Source organism: Camelus bactrianus, chromosome 17 (assembly GCF_048773025.1).
Source record: "Camelus bactrianus isolate YW-2024 breed Bactrian camel chromosome 17, ASM4877302v1, whole genome shotgun sequence".
NCBI classification, from domain to species: Eukaryota; Metazoa; Chordata; class Mammalia; order Artiodactyla; family Camelidae; genus Camelus; species Camelus bactrianus.
The window spans coordinates 34,453,051-34,477,251 of record NC_133555.1 but is presented as its reverse complement, the minus strand read 5'-3'; the positions used below and the strand labels follow the sequence as shown (position 1 = coordinate 34,477,251).

General features: G+C 38.8%; 1 protein-coding gene across 1 annotated transcript in view; it reads right to left on the bottom strand.

The window, feature by feature from the left end:
• Positions 1-901: 901 nt before the first annotated feature.
• PRKAR2A (protein kinase cAMP-dependent type II regulatory subunit alpha) overlaps positions 902-24,201 on the bottom strand; it is a 66,330-nt gene continuing 43,030 nt past the window's right edge. The window contains exons 5-11 of the mRNA XM_010969215.3: positions 19,863-19,969; positions 16,218-16,371; positions 12,858-12,959; positions 12,603-12,677; positions 7,560-7,625; positions 5,286-5,427; positions 902-4,791 (exon numbers count right to left, since the gene is read on the bottom strand). Of these exons, the coding sequence (XP_010967517.2) occupies positions 4,658-4,791; positions 5,286-5,427; positions 7,560-7,625; positions 12,603-12,677; positions 12,858-12,959; positions 16,218-16,371; positions 19,863-19,969 (780 nt within the window). The 3' untranslated portion in view covers positions 902-4,657. The remainder of the gene's footprint in view (positions 4,792-5,285; positions 5,428-7,559; positions 7,626-12,602; positions 12,678-12,857; positions 12,960-16,217; positions 16,372-19,862; positions 19,970-24,201) is intronic.

Genomic DNA, 24,201 nt, shown 5'->3' with positions numbered 1-24,201 from the left:
GAGCATACGTAAAAGGCAAAGTCCTCATGTGATGTTCATTCTTCAAGACTGAGACTGTGGACAATATGATCTTGTCATTATCCCAGCACTTCTGAACGGTTCATAGCAATACAACCACCAAAAAACACAAAGGCCAAACCATATTTAATTTTTAAAGCCTTGAAATAAGGCTAGTTTGGCTTTGAGGGTTCAACTACCAGTTTCTCGGGCCCCACATGGGAGTTTTGTATATTCACCCATTACTTGGCCCTTTTGTACTGCCAGGTGAAGGCAAGATCAAACTGGAACACGAGTTTGTTACAGAATGAGCTTCCTTTGGTCACTGGGAAAGAAACTGTAGGTATAGAGGACTCTCACAGAGTCATTGCTAGTGCTGGTTATAGCCCTGTTACAGAGAAGGAAATCATTAACATTGTCAGATAGGAGACGCTGACTCTCCCAAGTAAGAGAGAATTTTCCTGCCTGACTGACTTCAAACTGGGACATCAGCTCTTCCTGGGTCTTGAGCTGCCAGCCTTTGGATGGGAACTACACTGTTGGCTCTCCTGGTTCTCGGGTTTTCAGACTCAGACTGGAATTAAACCTCAGCTCTCTTAGGTCTACAGGTTGCCAATTCACCCTGCATATCTGTGTGATCCAATTCCTTATAATAAATCTCTTTATACACACACCACACACACACACACACACACACACACACACACTCTCTCTCTCTCTCTCTCTCTCTCTCTCTCTTTCCATTGGTTCTGTTTCTCTGGAGAACACTAATACATATATACTCAGGCCTCCTCTAATTTTCAAGACCTCACACCCCAAGATACAATAATGTATCTGCCAGATGAATACTTTGCTGGCCTAGAGCCCTAAAACGAGAGGACAAACACATAACACAAGGCTGCACTGTAGTTTCAGACATGATTTGTCAGCCTTTATTAACCAAGAGCAAAGCCAAGCCCTAGAGTTTCCTTTTAAAAAACCCAACCTTGTTTATGGCAAACAATGATTTAGTTATATGGTCAATACTATAGAGCAAGAATTGATCACTTTCTAATCACTTATTCTTCTGAGATTAAAATACAATGTAAAACAGGTTAAAATAAGATTCTCCCTAATGATTTAAAAATAATTCCAATTGAAAGACATTTCAAACACTACATGTAGAATTCAGAACCAAAAAAAGACCATAAAACATTTTTACCTTTGAGGTAGCACAATGATGCTGAATTAGATTTCTTTTATTACAATGAGCTTAAGAAAACAATGAGGAATCTACCTTCTGCTCAAGGTGGGCTAAATGGTTTTCTGCAAATCCCCCATGAGTTTAGTGACAGTTTTCTCCTTTTTTTTTTTTTTTAAGTATAAAGATAGCCCTACAGTATGTAAAAGGAAACCCATGGGAAGGCTGCTTCCCATAAAATAGACGTTAGAATCATTGAGGAACGTCAGCAGTCAAGACAGGAGGAACAAGAGGTAATCGTAGTGAAAAACCAAAACAACTTGTATCTTGGCAAGACTGGTTTACAAGTGCATGTCAAGAACAAAATTCCAACATCAGCCAACTGAAAACAGAAGATAAAAGATGACATTCATGGGTCTTGTTCTTTTTCCTCTGTGCAAAAATGCTCTTTCAATTTTACTAAATGAGAGAGATTGTACGCTGTGACACGACATGGATATGCTATGTGTCCAGGGGCTGCTGGGTGCCAGCGGCACCTCTCACTGACTACTCTATCATTGTGACTGGAGAAGCTGTGCAATAAAGGGATGAACATGACCTCTCCTGGCTGGAGAATCATTTCTTGCCACTTTGCTGCTGAATTTGCTCACTAAACTGTTCAAAGAAAAGCTCCATCCTGATTTCTGAGAATCTACTGCAATTACATGTAACACAATTATATGTAAGGATGACTAAGAGGAAGAGTGCACAAACTCTTTCTTCAGAGAATACAACTGAAAGAGAAGAGTGGGTGTGAAAACTGGGGGCAGAAGGAAGAATAATACTGCAGGTTGGACCTCAAGGCCCTCAGGAACGTTCTCCACCATGTGAAATCAATAGCAAAGCCAGAAAAGAGAGTGTGAAGCTCTAACCCACAGAAGAGAACAACATAAAACAACTATCAAAAAGACCTCTTCCCAACACCTGCTCCTCCCTGTGAGGCTCAACTATCCGTGCAGGGCTTGCTCAGCACAATGTGGACACCAGAGTCCCAAGTCGAACTTGGTCTGCCACCTTCGATTCCCTATGCTGCAAAGAGAACTGGAACACTGTCCAACTCCTGGCACTTCGATAATGGCTGTGCCCTTTTCACACACACCGGTCCCTGTAAAGTCTCTCTCAAGCCAGACCCTCAAGGAGCCGTATGTGCAGTAAGGATCTGGACTGATTATCCATATGTCAATCTGCAGTTAGAGCAGGAGGACTCAAACCTGATGATTTCTACTCTGTAAAACAGAAACCATCAGTAAGTCAGGGGTGTCAAAGAGGCTTCTATGAAGGGGAGGACTAAACTGGGATGTTCAAGAGGGCAGGATGAGAAGTCCCATCCCTAGCAGCCTTCAGGAGTGACTGGCTCAGAGTTCACAGCTGGCATGGAGTGGGGGGTACAAAGAGGACGTCTGCTCAGTGTTTAAACAGAGTCCTCACATAGTCTGGGGCTAGAACTCTGTGTCACTCCTGAAGCCCAATGTACCTGTTAACCTGTTTAAGAAACAGGTGTGGTTCTTGTCTGCTAAAGTGCAAGATCTGCTTTCTTAATTTATTTGATAATAAAGCAATCCCATAGAAAAGAAGAACCTTGGAAAACAGTAGGGAAAAACCACATGGGCTTTCCCAGTACTAGCTGCCTGTTTTGGAGTATCAGTTACAACCTTTCACAATTCTGAGAGCTGCGACACAGGTTACCTAGGGCAGTTTGACGGAGTCCTTCTGCTTTCACTTCACAGAGCACAAGAAAAAGGGAGAACTGACCAAGGTTGTGATAGGTCACTATTCTGGAAATCTTCCGACCATATTGTCCATGGCAAGAGCAGACAGTCTGGCTTATGAGTCATGACAGTGGATGGTGACTGTGTGGGCTCCATCATTATCAACAGGAACAACTTAAGCCCCAGCACATAATAATCTCGTAGGGATTTATTAAGTTATACAAGGTAAAAAAATTTATATTGGAAAGGGCCTCTTGATTTAATATAAACTTGGCTATGACATCCAAATTTATCTTTGTGTAAATTTCACACTGCTCTTAGGATCTCTTGTAGCATCTGATTCTGGGTCATTCTGAAGGAAAAAAAAATTCATTCTGAAACATATCTAGTTAATTATGATAATACATCAGAATTCTACCTGATATAATCAAAAGGTTAAAAAAGATTTTAAAATACCAACTAAATTACTTTCCTCTGGGATTAATGATTGGAACCCCAAATATCCCAACATCTTAATTAGAAAGGTTTCTGCAGTAATTCTACAAAATTGTAAATGACGCTGATTTTTGAAAACTAACGAAAAGAGTTAGTCTTTAGGATAAATGCCTGAGTCAGCTGACAAACTGATATATATGACCAAGGGGACTTCTGTAAAAGAGAAATAATCTTTTTTCAAAAAAATAGCTGCTTCTTCTTTAAAGAGTTTAAAAATTGATAGTTCAACAGCAAAGCTATGCAACAACTCAGGAGTAGAAGGAAAGCGCTCTCTTTGCTGGCACACTGCCATTAGCCGGTAGGCACAACTGGAAACAAGAGATGGCAGGAGTTGCCCAGGAAAGTATTTGGGTCAGATACAGTGGTGGCACTCCCAGACCCTGGCTCCTTGCAAATGGACAGCAATTCACTCATGTAAACTGCACAGAGATTAAACAAAACAAAACAAAGTCTACTAAAACAAAACAAAACAAACTCCCCCAACCCAGAAAACCTCCCTGGCTCTCTGCTACCTGAAGAATGTGCCAAAACCAGTTTTCTGCTCTACCATGAGTCCCGATGGCTGATTAGTGTGCTTTGGAGTGCTGATCTGCTGGGTCCTGGGCAGGGCCGGTCCCTAAGCATCACTGAGAGTTTGGAGACAGCTGTCATGTGTGCCGCTGTCAGCAGACAGTACAATGCCACAGGACCCCACAGACTTCCATCACATTGACCACCATTTTTGTCGGTAAAATCAAAGGCTACAATTGTGAACAAATGTGGACTTTCTCATAGGACAAATGAGGAGATGGAAGGCTACAACATGTCCTCCCTTGAGAAAGGTTGAGGGGAGGTGTCTACAGTTATACAACAGGTTTGTGCCAACCTGCGGTAACTTCTAAAAGCAACAGTAGCAGCAAGAGAGAAAAGGAAGATGTTTACACTTTGGACTTTGTATCAGGCACTTAAATTGTTGGAGAGACATGCCATTTTGAACCAAAGATGTGAAAACTGGGTTGGGGTAATCATTACAAGTGGTCTAATAATGGGCTTTCAGAAGCAAAGTGGAGGTGTGGGTTGAACCTCTACCCATCCTTTAGTGCTGACTTTCAAGTTTTCTAAATGCCCACGGCCATAGCAATGGCAGCGGCGGTGGCAACAGCAGGAACAGTTCCGTCGTCTCTACTTTCTGTTTGTGTTCTGTGGCTGACCGGAAGGTTTTGGTGTCACACTGAGAAGGCTCCTGGGTGTGGCATACCTACTGCCCAGGATCGATCAGATCCATGCTGGAGCCAAACATCTTCACCAGCTGTTCCTCATAGTGAGAGATGTTCCTCTTCATGATGTCCATGCAGGGCCCCAGAAGCCTCTCAAATGCTTGAACATCCATAACTGCATTGTTAAAAAGAGGTGGGGGAGAGAATAAACTCTCTACACCAACAATTCAAAGTCATTTCCCTTGTATAAACCTTTTCTTCAACTTATCCACTCACGTTATAGGAATTAGACTTTTGGATACTCGGCACTTGGGAAAAGAAGGGATGTTTCTACACAGCAGGACTATGTCATCTAAGTCAGAGACTGTGTAGAGCTCAGTAACACCTATTCTCTCTGTCCCCACACAGCCCTGGACACCTGCCTCCATTACTGCCCTTTCCACACAGCCAGGGGGCCTATATGCCTGTCTTGCTCACAGCCTACTGTCAGTGCTCAGAAATGTTTGCTAAAACATTTCTATTTCTATTCACCCATTTCTGGTTGGTCACACAAACTGTTCAAGCCTAGATGTGAGTGAGAGCTAGTGGAGTAAGTCAAGGCTTGCCAATGGGAAAAAATACTGCATATTAGAAAAAAGAATGCATTAATGCATAAAGAAATTTTCTTACCTAAGCATTTGACATCTCCCACTGCATAAGCTGAAGCAGCTCTGGGTTTGTTGGTGACCAGTGCAAGCTCTCCAAAGTACTGCCCCTTATGGCAACGGGCAATCTCGACCTCCTGGTTCCCACCATCCTTGTTTGCTTTAGTCTAGAACAGGTAGAGAACATGACCTGGGCTGATTCCAGAATCACAACTAGGCATGTCCAGTTGCACACACTTGCATTCCTTTTCAGTACACTAAACACAATTATCTAGAAATTCACTTTGCAGAGACTCTAACTGTACCATGTAAACTGCATGTGTTAATCTCAGCGGTCTACTCTAATCAGAAGAGTTGGCTTTTACCTGGGGCTTCATCAAAGTCCTAACACCTTTCAAGTAATGGCTAAATATCAAGAGGTAAGGTGAAGGCCATTTTCCTTGGAAGATTTATATATATATATGACATATTAATATATTTATTTACATATATGATATATTAATATAACACATAAAGTAATATATAATATTATATGTTAATATACTATAAATTACTATATATTAACATATACATATAATATATGGCACAGGGGAGAAGACAAGATCTTTTGCTAATTCTTTCTAAACAATGTCAATGCTTCTCTTAGGTAAAGAATCACAATCCTGAGCTACTTCTTTCTGATTTGAGGCCATGCTTTTCTCAGACAATACTTTACAGTGACAAATTTTATTTTTAGGTACTGTCTGCATCTTAGGTTAGTGGTCCCCGTACCACATTTGTAGAAGAGTTAAGTAACTTTAAAAAAAATAATGTTCAACCTTGCAATTTGGTAGTTTAAGAATCAAGCAGGTTATACTTGGTAACTATCAGATTACTGAAAATAATATACTATATTTTACTTACTATCTAGAGTTTCTTATTTTTTTTAATGAATCCATCTGCCAAGCTAAGCAATAATTTTTTAAATAAAAAATTATTTATAACTTATTACTAAGAATTAGTCTCAGTCTCTAAGAACCACTTTGTGTTATGGACAGATAAATTTTTTGAAGGTTAATTTAGAAAAATATACAAAAGTGCCACACTAGCTTACACAGTTTGTCTTTTCCTCCCTCCACACTTCTGCCCTGACATGTTAGTTCTGAGGTCAATCTGCCCCTTCTGAGTCAATGCTCTCTCTCCAATTTCTGTTGTATTCTCTGGGACTGCAGACATGTTCGTGTCCACCTAGTCACTTCTCTAGAGTAGCACTTATCACACTGTACTGTGAACACCAGCCCCCTGGGGGTTCTGATACAATGCAGATTCTGATTCAGTAGGTCTGGAGCAGAGCCCGAGACTCTGAATTTATGACAAACTCCCCCTTCCCCAACCCAGTGCTACAGCTGCTGGACACACACATCCACACTATGCTGTGATTAATAGGTGTCAATGAATATGTCAGAAATGCATAAACATATATCAGTAGTCCAAAAACTATAAATTAAAAAATATTTTTAATTAGGAATAAAGCCATCTTATAGTCAGTAATCATTTTTTTCTTTCTTTCTCCATACTTAACTTTTATAAAAAGCATTCTGTAAAAGGTTTCATACTAGGTTGATTTAGTATTATATATAACTATTTTGACAAATTATTTATTCTTTTTTAACATTTTTTATTAATTTATAATCATTTTACAATGTTGTGTCAAATTCCAGTGTTCAGCACAATTTTTCAGTCATACAGGAAATATACACACTCATTGTCACATTTTTTTTCTCTGTGAGCTACCATAAGATTTTATGACAAATTATTTATTCTTAAAAGAAATCGAAACAGGAAATCTGATGATGATGGATTTTTGGTAAGAGTCACTCTTCCCAACTACAGGTCATCAGTTTTCTTGGTCCCCCTATCACCAGATGGCCATGATAATAATTGTCCTAGAGACCTCCCTTCCTTGTGCTCTAAAAGGAACATTTTTTTCATACTTAACACCCACATTTTTTTTACTAGAAAATTTCCCCATTTTCTATTAGGGTACTTATCTTTTTCCTACTGATTTACAGGCCAATATTTTTCATGTCATTAATTACATAACAGAGGAAAAGGCAATAGGAACAAGAAAAATATATACTAAATCTTTATCAATGAATGGGCTTAAAAACCAGTCTTTGCCAGTCACACATCTCACAAAACAATGATGGTTTTGGTACACTAAACATAGTTCACATTATTTAAACCAGTTACTTTCTGTGCATACACCTGACATCTGGATCTCCCCTGGCATAACTCACACCACAGCTCATAAACTCACCTTGCTTTTAATCAAGATGCTCACTTCGCCGGATGCTATAATGTAAAAGCTATCAGCCTTTTCACCCTGAAAAGGGAGAGGAGGTCAGGTCAGAGCCATACATATGTACTGAAGAGGGACACAGAAATAGATCATTTTTTCATGACACGAGCTCCAATTTGTATTTATTTTCCAAAACTATAAACCAACCAATGGCTAACAAATTCAGAACAAAGCGAGAGGATATCAATTAAACTATGACTGACAAATATCTCTCACTTCCTAACATGGAATATTCACACTTGTCTCCATGAATATGCTAACTGGCAACTGCACAGAGCATTGCTATTCTTACTGCTCATGTTGGTCTTCTACTGAAACCTATGACAAGGGGTCAGTAGCCAAGACTGTCACTGACTGTATCAAGGTGACTCCTGACTAGCCCTGGGTCATGAGGCCCAGGGATAATCTTGACCATCAAATGTAGCACTCTAGAGGACAGCGCAGATATGGAGAAAGCCCTGTCTTGATGAGGGAAGTGTTTTGTTGTTGGTTGATGTCATCTTTATGAGCCTCAGGCTTTTCTTTGCTTGTTTTAATTTTAAACCACTTAGCTGAACCAGTCATTCAGGTAATTCAACAAGTAATTAACTGTTTATTATATACCAGGCACTGTTCTAATAAGCATGTGAGATAAATCAGTGGACAAACAATATTCCCACCCTTGTGGAACTTACAGTCTGGTAGGGTAAACAAACGAAGTGACCCACATAATTAATCAGTAAGTTACACTGCTGAACTGGAAGGCAGTAAGGACTCTAGGAAAAAGTAGAGCAGGGAATATGGGATCTGGAGAGCTGGGGGAGGAGATGTTATAATATTCAATAGAGCTTCATTGAGTGGGTGAGATTTGAGCAAAGGCTGGAAGGAAGTGAGAGGTAGGCAAGCAGATACGAAAGATGAGGCTTTTAGACATACTTCAGTCTCAGATCGCTCACTTAACTTCTGGAGCTATGACCATCTATGTTAAATAATTCAGTGCTAATTATGTGCTCTCATTCCCTGTGGGTCTTATGTCTTCAGTGAGAATCTATACATCTTCTGAGCATTCATAAGACTTCACGTCCTTCGACAACCACACAGAGCTCTAAGCAGGCACCATACAGAGCTGTGGCTGACATTCTGGGGTCAATCTCGTGCCACGTTACCATGTAATAATCACTGCTCCATGTGAGTGAAAAGCCACAGCTTTAGAAAGGGGTGTCTGTGGGTCCCCCTGCTGCTATGTTGGGTAGGTACCCTACATTCAGCAGAGCCAAATTACCAAGAAGCTCTAGCATGACAAAAATAGCTTCATGAGAGGAGTTGATGAAGGATGGGAAGCCATGGAGGAAACTAAAGAGAAGTCAGAGGAAGGGTCACCAAGAGGGAAGATTGTTTCTATGTCCAAGAAGAGAGTTTCATAAATGACGATGTAATTACTAGTGTTCAGTGCTGCTGGGAGATAAAGAGTAATAAAGATTCAAATGTATGGAAACACCCTGGTGACCAAGAATAGGGTGGTGAATGGTAGAGAAAAGCCAAAAAAGTCACAGGTGGTAGAGGGCGGTGCCTGAGCTGTTTGTTTAGATAGATATATGACATCCATAATTTAAAGTGCTTACTTCAAGGACTGAGGGAATATGCATGCAGGCAGCAGTCCTGGGGGCTGGCTTCCGGTACAGACCTGGGACCTGCAGAAGTTGCTGGCATCCTAACCCCGCCCAAGCAAAAGCTGCAATAGAGGCTGCTGGGACAAAGGGTCACATTTTGGATAGATGCTGCTGGTACCAAATGTGAGTTTAGTTCCATTCAGGGAACTGGGGAACCAGTACAGCTATTGAACCTTTCCTACTGCAGGCAAAGAAACCTGTGTCATCTCAAAGTGTAAATCACAGGAAAGGTACAGGGATCACTTCTTATTTACTTTTTATTTTTTTTTTTTTTTGGTTTGGCTTTTTGTTTTTGGAGGGGGGAGAGGTATTTAGGTTTTTATTCATTTCAATGGAGGTACTTGGGATTGAACCCAGGACCTCGTGCATGCTAAGCATGCACTCTGCCACTGAGCTATACCCTCCCCCTAGGTATCACTTAATAGTTAGCCTGGGCCTCCTGCATAGCCCCCTGCTGTGGCTGGTCTTACATTCCTCTGCTCTCACATATTTCTTTTTTTTTTACATTTTTTATTGATTTATAATAATTTTACAATCATAATATTTCTATTGAACAGTGCTTGCCTACAAGTAAAATAGGAGAAAATCTCACTGATTGTGCAAAGAACTTTTTTTTAAAATAGAGCACAAAAAGAATGAATTACAAGAGAAAAAAATAGCAAACTGGACTCATCAAATTTTTTTAAACTTTTGCTTTTTAAAAGATATCATTAATAAAATGAAGAGACAAGCTATAGACACATTTTGGGAGAAATATTTGCAAACCATTTCCCTGATAAAGGATTTGTACTCAGAATACATAAAAAACTCTTACAACTCAGTAATACGAAGCCAAATGACCTAATTTTAAATAGGTCAAAAGATGTGCACAGACACTTCACCAAAGACCACATGGATGGCAAGCAACCACAGGAAAAGATCCCCAACAACATCAGACATCAGGGAAATGCAAAATAAAACCAAAATGAGATATCACTTCATACAAAAATGGTTAAAAATTAAAGATACTAATACTAAGTGCTGATGAGGATACAGAGCAATTGGAACTCTCGAACACTGTGAAATGGTAGACATTTTAAAAACCAGTTTGGCAATTTGTTAAACATACATTTACCACACGACTCAGCAATTCCATAAAAACGTCCATACAAAGACTTGTATGTGAATGTTTATTGTAGCTTTATTCATAGTTGCCAAAAACTGGAAAGACCCCAAATGTCCCTCAACTGGTGAATGGAAAGACAAAATATGGTACATCTACACAATGAAATACTACTCAGCAATAAAAAGGAATGACTCTCTGATACGTACAACAACATGGATAAATCTCAAAAACATTATCCTAAGAGGAAGAAGTCAGACACAAAAGACTACATTGTTATATGGTTTCATTTATAAGAGGAATTTCTATACTGATAGAAAGCAGATCAGTGGTTTCTAGGAGTAAGGGGGTCGGGGAGGGGACTGACTAAAAATGCAAATGAGGGAACTTTCTTGGGTGAGAGAAATGCCATACACTATTATTATAAGGGTGGTTATAAAACTCTAAATTGTATATTTAAACTTGGTAATTTTAGGGGGAGGGTATAGCTCAGTGGTAGAGTGCGGGCCTAACATGCATGAGGTCCTGGGTTCAATCCCCTGCACTGCCATTATAAACAAACAAACCTAATTACCATCCCCCCCAAAAATTAAAAAAAAAATTAAACTTGGTAATTTTATTGTATGTAAAATATACCGTAACAAAGCTGACCACATAAATAAACAAAACAGCATAAAGCACAGCTTCTGCAGTAGGTCTGCGGTGGGGCCCAAGAACTGACATTTCTAACAATTGCTAACATTCCTACATGAAGCCACTAGTCCAGGGACCTCACTTTGAGAACCCTTGGTCCAGAGACACTGCCAAAAGGGGTCTATAATAAGCTGGGTATCATCTTAATTTGTGTCCATTCTGTACCACCACCTAGCATGTCTATCTTCAAGAACACAGACATCCCAGAAAAATACTGTAGCTTTTCACACCTCTTGACATACTTACTGAAAATCTCTTGACAAATCTCTTGACATACCTCCTGAAGGCCTAAGGCTTTCAGGATGAAGGAGAAGTCCTTTGGGGATAAATTAAAATACCTCAGGTTCAGAAGCAAATGTGGCCAGTCAATATGTCCCATTCCCGCAACTCACCCTACATTCTTACCGTACCAGGATACTTGCCCTGGAAGACAGCTCACACCCACAGGCCTCTGCACATATTGTTCTCTTGCATTGAAAGACCTTTCCCTGACCTCAGCTGCTGAAACTGTACCTGTTCTTTAAGCTTAACTCAAATGGTGTTTCCTCCATGAAACCATATGCAATACTTCCTTTTCTATGTTTTCACTGTCATTCATATGCTCCTTCATAGCACTTGTATCTGGTCCTACCTGTCTACCTTAATAAATGTTTACAGAATCAAACCAATTACTAATCAAAAGAATTATTAACCATGGGGATATCTAGAAAACAAAGGCACTTAGGGGGGAAAAAAAGGCATTTAGAGATGCCACTAAGAGTAGACATCATTTTTTGGTTAGTCGTTTTTCTCTGGGAGCATCTCTCTCTCTCCTTCTGTGATAAGCCTGACTAATCCCTGTGGTACTGGTCGGGCAAGCTCCAGTCACAGGCCCCAACAGGGCTGAGGACTTAGGCTTGACTAATCTGAGTCCTCTTTCTAGCCCCAGCTCTGGGTTCAAGGAAGGACACATTCCCTAACCCAGACCAACAAGTTATCTTCCCAGTAATCTTGCCAAAACCATAAGAAGAGTTTTACCCCTGGAAAAGTCTGTAATATCGTTTACATATAATTAAAAACGTAAACATAGTAGACAAGAAAAATTATTACACAGCACTCATCATAATGTTCTAGTTCCTTGTGTGCTGATTCTTATAGTACCCAAAAATAACATGAGAAAAAGGCACAAAGGAAACACTAAAGACACCTTACAAATCTGAAGACTGAAGACTCTGGTTTGTGTTGGATTACCTTAGAGGGCACTTTGTGCCAAACATAGCAAAGATAAAGGGCACAACCCTTCGATCTCCAAATTTTGACAGCAATGAACGAGGCTTACTCAGGATTAAAAGAAAATGACACCCAAGAGAACAAACACCAGAAGCCAAGGAAAGGTGAACGGAGGCAAGAGACATGTATATGTCAGTGAGATGAACGCCAATGGTCTTCAGAAGACTCTGTAGGAAGTGTGCCTGAGTACCTCACAACATGAGCTCTGAAAGTGAGAGGACAATGACGCACTAGTCCTTCAGGAGGTGACTTCCAGGAAAGGAGGCCCTGCACAAGGCCCCCACTCACCTGAGTGATTATGCGCTCTCCATCCTTATAGATCTTCTCTCCTATTACATCCACGATCTTCATTCGTTCTGACACCTGAAACAATGGATATACTCGCAAATTACAAGGAAAAGACCTTAACGGAAAGTCACCAATAGTATATCTGTACAACACAGAAATGGGCTAAAACAGCATGGTTTTAAAAAACTAACAAGAGGATAATTTTAATAGCTTTTTTCTTAAACTCCCACAGACTCATTCAAATAGACTTTTTACCTCTAGTGATTTAAGGAGTGGCACAGATTCAATAAATGATTCAAACATCTTCCTCTTTTTTGCATTGTTTTTCACTATGATTCTTCTAAAAGTCACACGGTCCTACAAGAAAGAATATGAAAATTCTGATAAGTGTCTATGTAAGAGAACGTGTACGGTTTAATTAACTAGGCCACAGCAAATGTTAGAGGTCTATGGAAGGTACTGGGTCAACTGAGTGTTTAATGATATCTCAATCTGAGTCATCACGGGAAGAAAAAGTCCTGTGCCCTGAGCCAGGCAGACGTCCCACATGTTGTTGCTTGCTATCTAGCACTCAGTGGGTGCCACCTATGGGTCATAAATAGAACACAAAAGAAAAAACTCCCAGTCAAACATTTGTGAGCTGACAGTCATTGTTAAATGTGAAAAGATGCACCTTCAAAAAAGAGAGATAAAATAGTCAGATGGTTTTTTCCCTCACGGACTTTACAGTTTCAATGAGGAGACAACTCAAAACTTATAGAAATAAAAAAATCTACAGTTCAAGATAGCATGTGAAATGTGCTAGATAAACTATAGAGACAAAGTAAGTGCTACAAGAATTCTGAGGACAGAGAGATCAGGGTAGGCTGGAGTGATCAAGGATAATTTTGTCACAAAAATATAAACTTGTCTGGGACTGAAGGAGAGGTAGATTAACAGAGAGATGAAGGAGGCTCAAGATAAAAGGCAGGCATATGAAAGGTACTTTGATCCTAGCAAGTTACGGATTCGGACTTAGGAAACAGCTAACCAGAGCTATAGCCAGGCACCTCTCAGATATGTGTATGCATGTGTGGGGAGAGACCAGCAGCCAGGAGAATGTTAGCTGCTTAGGTTCCTAAATGGGTAAGTAGTTATTTGTACCTAAGTTAATTGTACCTTTCTTCCACTTCGGACTCTCAGGAATAGAACGATTTTTTTTTTTTTTGGTGGGGGGAGTATAGTAATGACATCCTAAAGGCTGGCAGAATGAAAAACAGCAAGGGGGTAAAGGCATGGTTAGCTGTAGGTTTGCTATTTTAGTATTCTTGATGATGGGGTGGGAGTAGGGTGGAGAAAACACATAGAAAACAACTGAGTTGAGGTGCCTAAATAGTTTTCACTGGCTCATATTTCATCAGCTACAGAATTCCCTGGCCCTAACCTGTGCCATGTTTCATCTGCCTTACAGAAGTCACCTACTGCGCCCTACATTCCTAGTGTAAGGATGGCAGACTCCTACCCTCTCTTCTTAAACTGCTCCACAAATAATGTCTGCTCACCAGCATTTAGCAAGATTCTGCCCCCATTTTATTCTCCATCTGTCTGCTTGAAAAGAGCCATTCAATCTTTGATTGCTCTAATGGGTTGCATCACTTGCCACCACTATTTTGAAGTCTAGGGTTAGGGATGTATCATTTTAAAAGTATTTTAAAAGTTACTGTTATACTTTGGAATATTACTCTATTATCTTTAGAATTCAGAAATTTAGAACTTCTACATGTTTTTGCAGTCCATCTAGGCCAAGACAGCTGTGGAAGGAGAATAGTCAAGACTGAGACAATGGGAATTATAAAGCTCCCTTCCTTATGTTTGAGTAGTCACTGTCAAAAAAGCAGTATTTAAAAAATCCACCTACCATGTTAGAAAGATGACTACGATCGCAGCAACAAACTGTATTTCTAGCTGAAAAGAAAGCAACTGATATTTTGTAGAGTGACTTATCTGTGTTCCAACCCTTTCTACGTATAATTTTGTACTTTCCAGAACTCTCAGGCTGTGCAAGGCCAATTCCTGTGACTATGGAGGATATAAAAAAGCACCAGACACAGACTCAGCTTTCAGGGAGCTTCCAAGGGAGCCATCAAGAGGAAACCCCTACCATGAAATGGCAGCTCCCTCAGGCAGCAAGTGTTCAGAGTCAAGTAAATAGCCCTGAAGTTCAAAAGTGAAAATGAATGCTACCCTTTCCTGTGACTGCAGAAGTTCCCTAAGAAAGTTTCTACTGACTTTCACTCAAGCAAGAGAGAGTGTGAAGAGGTAGAAGCAGTTTTTCCTTTGGTATTTGGCTGGAGTAAGGTGGTATTGTCAAAAAGGTTTTCTGTTCTGTTCTGCTAGGCTGCCCTTTTCCTAGTCCTTTGGGTAAAGGGAGCAAACTTTTCTTGGGGTTGTTTTTATGTGTACCTGTCAATGGTCTGGGTTGTACGTTTTTCCAGAACTCTACCTGGGATATATGGAATTAATAAGAAAACTTGGGGAACTCACTGTTATGTCCTTCCTTAAGTCCTGAGATCCCTAGCCAGTCCACCTTCTCCTTTCCATCTTTCAGGGTCTCCTGTGTTTGTTTGTTGTATGATATCCAGAGTTTTTTAGTTTTAAGAGGGAAGACTAGTGAGGAATGCGGCTATTCCATCTTGGCCTGGTACAGAAGTTGGCATCAGTGTATTTTAAAACTGAGTTTATTTTCCTCCATTACTTATTGATCTACCTTGAGATTTTAAGCAGTGGGATCCCAAATGTGTGATATATTCTTAAGCCATTATATCTTTCATCTCTCAGGGGCATTCTTAATTCTATATTAGTATATCACAATGAAGTGCTCTACTATGGCTTTAAAATGAGATTTAATTTGAGGAAATATATTGATAATTCCATGGTATACATTTAATTCTGTTTGTAGGGTAAATGGAAATATATTTCGATAAATGTCAACATTTTAAAAATAAAATTTGTAATTTGTAAAGAAGATGATTATTGTTTAAGAAGGAAGACAGTTATATATTCTGAAGGCTTGATACTGAAGGAAGCAAGGTAGGTCATGTACAATAGAGGACAACATCATAGCAGTATTATGCCTAAGACATTATAGGAAAGTTCTCTTTCCCAGAATATGGTTATTAGACTTTCAAGTCATCTAAGTCAATTAAATATTCACATGGACCAGTGACCAAGTAGATGGCTGAACACTGAGAAAAGGTGGTTCTGGGATAGTCAGAAATAGGCAACACCATTGGCAGAGCTTTCAATGACCCTTATTTTTCTAGGCTGTTTCTTGTGCAGAGAGTTATCCCTCCTCTCTCTACTTGTCTGATAAAACCATAAACAGAAAATGTAACAAGAGCTGACATGACTACAAGGTCATAAGACCTGGTCTTCTCCCTATAATTTGGAATATATGTTTTGTTGATAAGTCATTTCAGAGAAATGGAAAAACATACTGGTACAAGACCTTCCACAATGTCTTTCAGATAACTGAGACTATAAAATATAATGTGAACCAACAGCTCAAAGACAGAGAACCAGAAGTAAGGGTAATTAATACCATGCCATGCAAGGAGAACCATTTCTCTAACTCACCAGTCCCCAGAGGGAGCCTTCTGAAGTGGCGACAATGGTAGCAGCTCTCGGGGTGTTGTACATCAGAGCTAGTTCTCCAAAACTGCCATGGTTGTCATACTGACCAACAGAGCGGGTTTGATTATCTTTCGTTACTAAAATATCATAGGTTCCCCTGGAAGTATAACAAGAAAGAATGTCATTTATTACTTCCAATAATAAATTTAATAACTGGCAGGTGTACATGAATAGAAGGTACATATGATATAAAACCTTGTTATAGGGCATTTCCAACAGATTTTTGCTAGTATATAGAAACATAATAGATTTTTGCATTTTGACTTCATACTCTGTGACCTTGATTAAACTCACTTATTAGCTCTAATGGCTTTTGTATAGGACGTGGCATTTTCTAGAGGATCATGTCATCTTCAAACAAAGACAGTTTTATTTCTTCCTTTTTGTCACTCCCTCTTTCTCTGTTCCTTCTTTTCTTTTTTCTTCTTCTTCTTCTTTTTTTTTTTTTTTTTTTTTTTTTTTTTTTCTCTATTGCACTGGTTAGGATCTATAGTACAATATTGAACAGAAGTGATGAGAGCAGACATGCTTGTCTTGTTCTCATTCTTAAGGGGAAAACATTCAACCTTTCATCATTAAGTATGAGGCTGGCTGTAGGTTTTTTATAAATGCCTTTAATCAGGTTGGAGAAAAGTCCCTTCTACTCCTAGTTAGCTTAGAGTTTTTATCATGAAAAGGCATTGAATTTTGTCAACTGCTTGCCCTGTAGGTATTGAAATGATTGTACGGGTTTTGTTTTGTCTGTTGAAAACTAGGATGTAAAACACTGATTAAAATAAACAAAAAGATGCAATTTTCTATCTATTGATAATGACTGCTGAAGAAAAAAAATCAGAACAGACAAGTATTGGGATAACTAGGCACTCTCAATACACCACTGAAGTAAATGTAAATGTTTCAAAGTTTCTGTAAGATAATTAACAACATAACAAATTCCTTAAAGAGACCCTTTGACACAGCAATTTCATTTCTAGACATTCTAAAGAGATCATCAAAGATATTGGAGAATATTTAACTTCAGGGATGCATACCAGGTAATATTTACATCAGCAAAAATCACAATTTAATCTGCTAACAATAGGGGACAGGTCAAATATATCTCTATATTCATATTATGCAGTGAATATAAATGCTGACATAGAATAATATTGCATCCCAAGGCAAACTACTTAAAATAGATTTTAAAAATCAGGTCACACAACAATCTATGACCCAAAAAGTGTGTGTGTGTGTGTGTGTGTGTGTGTGTGTATTTGTATAAATATATATATATATAAAAATAGAGAGTTGACTACGTTTCTCATGTTTATTGTTAACAGCTTTTAAACCCTACCTCACCATCCTTCTTCCTCTTCTGTCTCACATATGGGAAAGCTGATAAGAAAACCTGGGTGTCCCTCACGTGGTGCCGACGGGAAATTCAAACAACACAAGCACCTGACCATATATAACAGCAGCCTGACTCTAAGCTAGTCACCTCTCCCTGCTGTCTCAAGTCATTTCTGGACCTCTTGGAAACCTGCCCTGCTCTCCCTCAAAAGCTTTGTTGTGTGAGTAGTAAATCTTTTCATACCCTGTTATTCTGTGTATGTGGTAATGATCAGTCTTGATATCTGAACCAAATTTTAGGGTAATGGATCTGACCTAACAGTAAAGCATAGGAAAAAAATAGAAGACTATACTCTGTCGATGAAATCATAGCTAAATTACTTTCTTTCCTGTTTTTCCCCCTAAATTTCCTACAAAGAGCTTCCATTTGTTTGATAAAATCACTAAGTATCAAATGTTACACAAGAAGCAGAGAATAAAACCAATCACTCAAATATCAGTTACATGGCACCAACCCTGTCCTCAAGGGAGCTCACCACTCAGAAAGGAAGCTGACCTGTACCAGACCTGATGGACAAGGCAAAAGTAACAAGGCTGCGAGTAGAAAACATGGAATTCAGGGTAAATTCACTTATGTATTTTCAGTCTCCCTTCCAGGAGACACTAGCATCTTAATTTTGGGAACAACACAATTTCAGGAAGCCGCAAAGCAGAGTCCTCGCCCACTCAGGTTCTCTTCCAAATAACGGGGCATATTTTTTTATCATTGTTGTTATCACCAAATTACATAATAATTATCTATTTAAGTGTCTATCTCTCCAACTAGAAAGTGAAATGAGTTTTCTGAGGCTAGGAACAGTATCTTTTTATTTAAATGACAGTCTCTTCAATTTGTTAATAATTACTTTCACTGCATACAAAAGATAGTCCCTCTCATTTACACATATCACAACAAATAATTCCCTCTGTAGACAAGCGTTTCAACCTTTAAGCTATGGATATGCGCAGGTAAGTGTTTATTTCCCAGACTGAAGGTAACCACTGGGAGCACATGGCAGAGCAAGTGGGAAAGGTGGCTGCTGGAAGTGGTGGCATAACTTTAAAAAATTATTCTGTCACTACTTACAGAACCCTATATAGGAAGCATGAGCATAACAGACAAAAGTAAAACAGTCTTTAAGAATGTATTACTTGTATCATCTTCACACTTTAATGAAAACATTTCTTCCAATTGTAATCATTTGTCACAGATATCAAGGGCTCAAAGGTTACCCAAGGAGTACATTCTTGAAGATTTTCTGTTCAAGAACCTGAATGCGCAAAGGTTTGACAAGAGGACTAACTGAATCTAGTACAGTTACTGGACGGAGATTAAAAGAACCTCAAAAATCAGAGAATGAATAGAAAAAAATGAATAAGATCTGTACAGTAGATGACGGTACTGTATAAAATGTCAATTTCTGATTTTTATAATTAGTTTATGCTTATGTAAGAGAATGTCCTGTTTTTAGGAAATACACACTGAAGTATCCAGAGATAAAACAGCATTATGCCTGCAAATTACTCTCAAACAATAACGCTAATGTGGTAAAACATTCACCTGGGAACCTAGGTTTATAAGAATTTTTGTACTATTTGTGTAATATTTCTATAATTTGGAAAGTACTTTGAAAGGAAAAAATGAAAAATAATTAATGGAAGATACTGGCGAAGCAACATCTTATTGACCTTAAATTCTGATGAGGGTGTTCCTTTCAGGACTGAGAGGTGGTCAGAAGGAGACCCCCCAGATGATACTTATAGCTCAAGAGGTTAGGATACCCCAAGGCGAGTGGGTCAAATCCACACATTTTATGTATCCCAACACGGCTAGACGGGGCTAGGGGTATACAGGTTGAGGCAGGATACTCAAGTGTAAAATTAGGCTAGGATTAAATGATCCAGATAACAATAGTGTCATGGTTATTCTTCAGGAAATCAATTCATTTGAACACTGGCAAACAACATGTCTATAAAGCACACCTTGCACATCTTATGTAACTGTAGATAGTGGCAACCCAAGTATGGGTCATACTGAGGACTTAGGGCAGCAGCAGACAGAGCAGGGCAGGCTGTGGACAGAGAGGGGAAAACTTTGAGAAGTTTGTTCACTTGGCCATAAGTCCTGTCTGGGCTGAACAAAGCAGAGCGTGGAGCACTTGCCCTCAGTCATGAATCTTATTAAGTACAGCCATGCAATTGCATAGCTCTGTCTCCTACCGTTCAATGACATAAAAGTTGTCTCCATCATCTCCTTGGTCAATGACATGCTCATCAGCTTTGACTGTTCTTTCAAACATAGCATCAAGGACTTGAGAAAGTTGTTCCTACGGGGAACACACAAGGAGAAAAGATGGCTTTCACATTTGTGGGGAAAAAAATAACTGCTTATCTCAGTTGGTGACTACATGGTAGAAGTCCTCACATCAGACTGTTCCCCACATTCAAGCAGAAACCTAAGTGCTATCGGAAACAGATGCTTTCCTGTGACCATTCAGCTTTGCCTCTCCATGTACACAGCACAGTTGCTAAGTTTTCTGAGGCAGTGTTATTTTGAAAAAATTCTATAATTTATGCAAAAATAGGTGTCTAAATCATGAGGCCCATTCTCCCATGACTCACAAGACTGTCACCTCCCTTGATGGATCCATTATGTCATGTGTAAAGGCAGGTGATGCCACCTTCCTACAGGTGTTGATCTTACCAGGATTATAAAATCTAAAGGGCTGAAGTGCCCTCAGAGACCATGGAACAGTACAACTGCTCTAACCAGCCAAGCACATCAATTAACTTCGCTGAGCCTCAGTTTCTTCATATGTAAAAAGGCTTTAATAGGTAGTTTCTAGCTTATCAATTTTTATGACTAAAGGAGAAAAATCTAAGGAAAGTATTCATCACATAACAGGTACTCAATAAACAAGATCTATTATCAGACTGCTCATATTGCTTCAATCATTTATATACAACACATACAATTACTTACTTACCAGTGTTACCTGCCATAACCAGAAAGTAACTGTACTGATACGTATAATGAAAATAAAACAATGCTATTAAATTCTAACAAAACGGGGGTCTCAATCTAGGGCCAGTGTTCCTCTGTCAGGGAGCTCAGTGACTGTGAGGGGGCACTAAACACTAGCCTCAACTCAAAGAAAATTTTTCTCTTGGGAGGAATGTGGACTGAAGACCTGGCAAGGAAATAATTTTACTGCTGCATAATTCCATGTGATTTAGTGTTCTGTCAGTGTATCTGTGCTACCCGAAATAATTATCACCAAAAAGCATCTCTTTAGTTTCATAGTTCCATAGGTATTGAATACTGTATAAGTTGACAAATATTAAAAAGGAAGGCTTGCTACTCATGTGTCATCTGCAATCATGTGGAATGTGAGCCCAGTATTGCCAGAAATCTCATGTTTAAATACAGGTAACAAAGTCAAATTTTCACATACAATACAGACCAAACACATATATCTATACCTGGCTATATCTGGCCTGTGGGCTGTCCACTGGCAGCCTCTTGTTCTGAGTAATTCTTATTTTGGCCTGTACTCTCCAAAAACATCAGTGTCATGAGATATAGAATAAGGTGCAAAGGAAGTATTCTAGGTTAGAGGGGACTAAAACGACATCATGACAACCAAAAGCAACATGTGATTCAGGATGGAAAAACAAAACAAAAAAGCTGTAGAAAGCTTTACTGGGAAAACTTGAATATGGACTGTATTTAGGTAGTATTATTACACCAGTGTTAAATATCTTGGGTTTAATAATGGTATTACGTTAATGTAGGAGAATATCCTTGTTCTTGGAAAATACATATTAAGGTATTTAGTGGCTATGAGTCATGATGTCTTAAACATATTCACAAATGGCTCAAACAAAAAAAAAATAGTTTACACATATATATGTGTGTAACTACACAACAAGAGAAAGAGTGTAGCAAAATGTTAACAACTGATCAGTCTAGGTAAAAGATATATGAGTGTTCATGGTACTATTCTTTCAACTTCTCTGGAAATTTGAAAATTTAAAAACAGAAATTTGCAAAATAAATTTTTTAAAATGGAAACAAATACAGTCACCAGAATATCTAAAATTTGAAAAGCTAAACAATATAAAATGTTGGTAAAGATACAGAACAACTGGGAATGTCAAATATTATTGGAAGGAATACACAATAGTACAACCACTTTGAAAAAGAACTGGTAGATTTTTATAAAATCAAACAATACCTACCCTATGACCCAGCAATTTTGCACTCAGCTATTTTACTGAAGAAAAATGAAAAAAAAAAGTTCATAAAAAGGCTTGCACAAAATGTCCACAGCACTATTCTTAAGAGCCAAACCCAAGAAATAGACCAGGTATCCATCTCCAGAAGAATGGATAAGCAAACTGGTATTTTCATACAATGGAATATTACTCAGCAATAAAAGGGAATGAGCTAACATCACTAGCAATGACACATTGACATCACGGACCCCTGGATATGATGCTCTGAGAAGGACATGATGTAATTTCTGTGGTAGCCTGGCTAAAAATACATAACCATATTTCAATCATGAGGAAACATGAGACAGATTCAAACTGAGGTACATTCTATAACTAGCATTCTTCAAAATGTCAAAATCATGAAATGCTAGGAAGGACTGAAAACTATCACAAGTTGGAGGAGACTAGGGGACTGGATCATTGACTAGAAAAAAAACATTAGTAAGAAAACTGATGAAATCTGAGTAATGTTTGTAGTTTAACTAATGGTATTGTAACAATGTTAATTTCCTGGTTTTGATAATTGTACTATGGGTATATAAGATGCTAATATTAGGGGAAGCTAGATGAGGGGTATATGGGAACTCTTTACTATATTTATAGCTTTTTTATAAGTCTAAAACTAGTTCAAAATAAAAAGCAAAAAAAGAAAATGGAATGTTGGAACTACTGATACATGTAACAACATGAAAGAACCTCAAAAACATTGTGCTGAGTGAAAGAAGTCTCACACAAAAGAGTACATACTGTATGATTCCATTTATATGAAATCCTAGAAGGCAAAATTAATTTATGGTAGAACAAATCGAAATAATAGCTGCCTCTGGGGAAGGGGAGCAAGAACTGATCATAAAGGGGCATGAGGCAACTTTCTGGGGGTGGTGGCAATATTCTATATCTTGGCAGGGGTTTGGATTACCTAAGCGTATGCATTTGTCAAACTTAAGTGAATGCACACTTAAAATTCATGCATGCATTTCATTATATGCAAACTTTACATTAAAAAAATATAAACAAATAATGACCTCTAGTTCATGATATGCATGCCAAAGTATTTAAGGGGACTTATACTGAGATCTGCAATTTACTCGGAAATGTATGCAAAAAAAAAAAAAAAAAAAGAGTTAATGCAGGGGCGAGCAAATAGCTGTTTTTGTAAATAATGTTTTATTGGAATACACCATACTCTTTCATTTATGCATTGTCTGTGGCTGCTTTCCTGCTACAATAACATAGTTGAGTAGTTGTGACAAAAATATTTACTACCTGGTTCTTTAAGAACAAGTTTGCCAACCCTTTTGCTGAGGGTAGATGGTATATAGCACAACAAGCATAGTAAAATGTTGAAGTTAGAATCAAGGCAACAGATAAATGCATGTTCTGTAAAATTCTTTCTACTTTATTGTATTTGAATAAAATGTTAGAAAAATATAATTAAATGTGAAAATTCAGTTTTCATTCTTCAATACTAAAATGGTAAAATCATGTTCTCCAACACTTAGAAAACTCAATATTGGACTGACACAGCAAATTCCTTTAGAACATCTGCTGTATAACATTTACAAGGGGTTTTATTCATAGTAGATAAAGAAGCAAGTCCCCTTTCTATCACTACAGATGAGTCTTCCAAGGAAAACAGCTGACACAGACTAGTATTTCTCACAATCCTTTCCTTGAAGTCATGTCCTTGTTTTACTCAGTCTCAGACTAATAAAACTCTGATTGAAGTTCTGGCTATTCCTATAACCACACAGTTACCAAGCAGACTGGTTTACAGACACCAGGGATGGTTGATACCCTTGACTGATATATCATGAACTCATGTTTGACCAGCCAGATTCCCAGGGAGGGCTGTGGGGATATCTTTAGAAGACTTATTTGCAGGAGCTGGGCAGCAGGAGAATTCCATTTCCCATCCTTCCTGTCTCTGTACATTCTGGGATTCCCCGTAGGCCCAGCACCTTAGCCATTCATATAGCTTCAGGGAGCTCAAACCAGAGAAGAAACAGAAAATTTGAAGAGTCTCTGTTCTCAGGACGTAGCCCCTGTTCTCTGTCTTCACCCAGGGAGGGAAGACAGGCACAGGCATAGATCCTGTGCTTGGGCTTTGCAGACACATACTACTCTGTGTGTGCCCCATGCCTGTCGTCTTTGCTGAGAAGTAATCACAAGAGGTGTTTCACAACAAAGGTGTGAGAAGACATCACAAAGTCACACACTCTTAGTGGGTTAACTGCTACCAATGAGGAGAACTCTACACTGGCATCTTTGGAGAAATTAC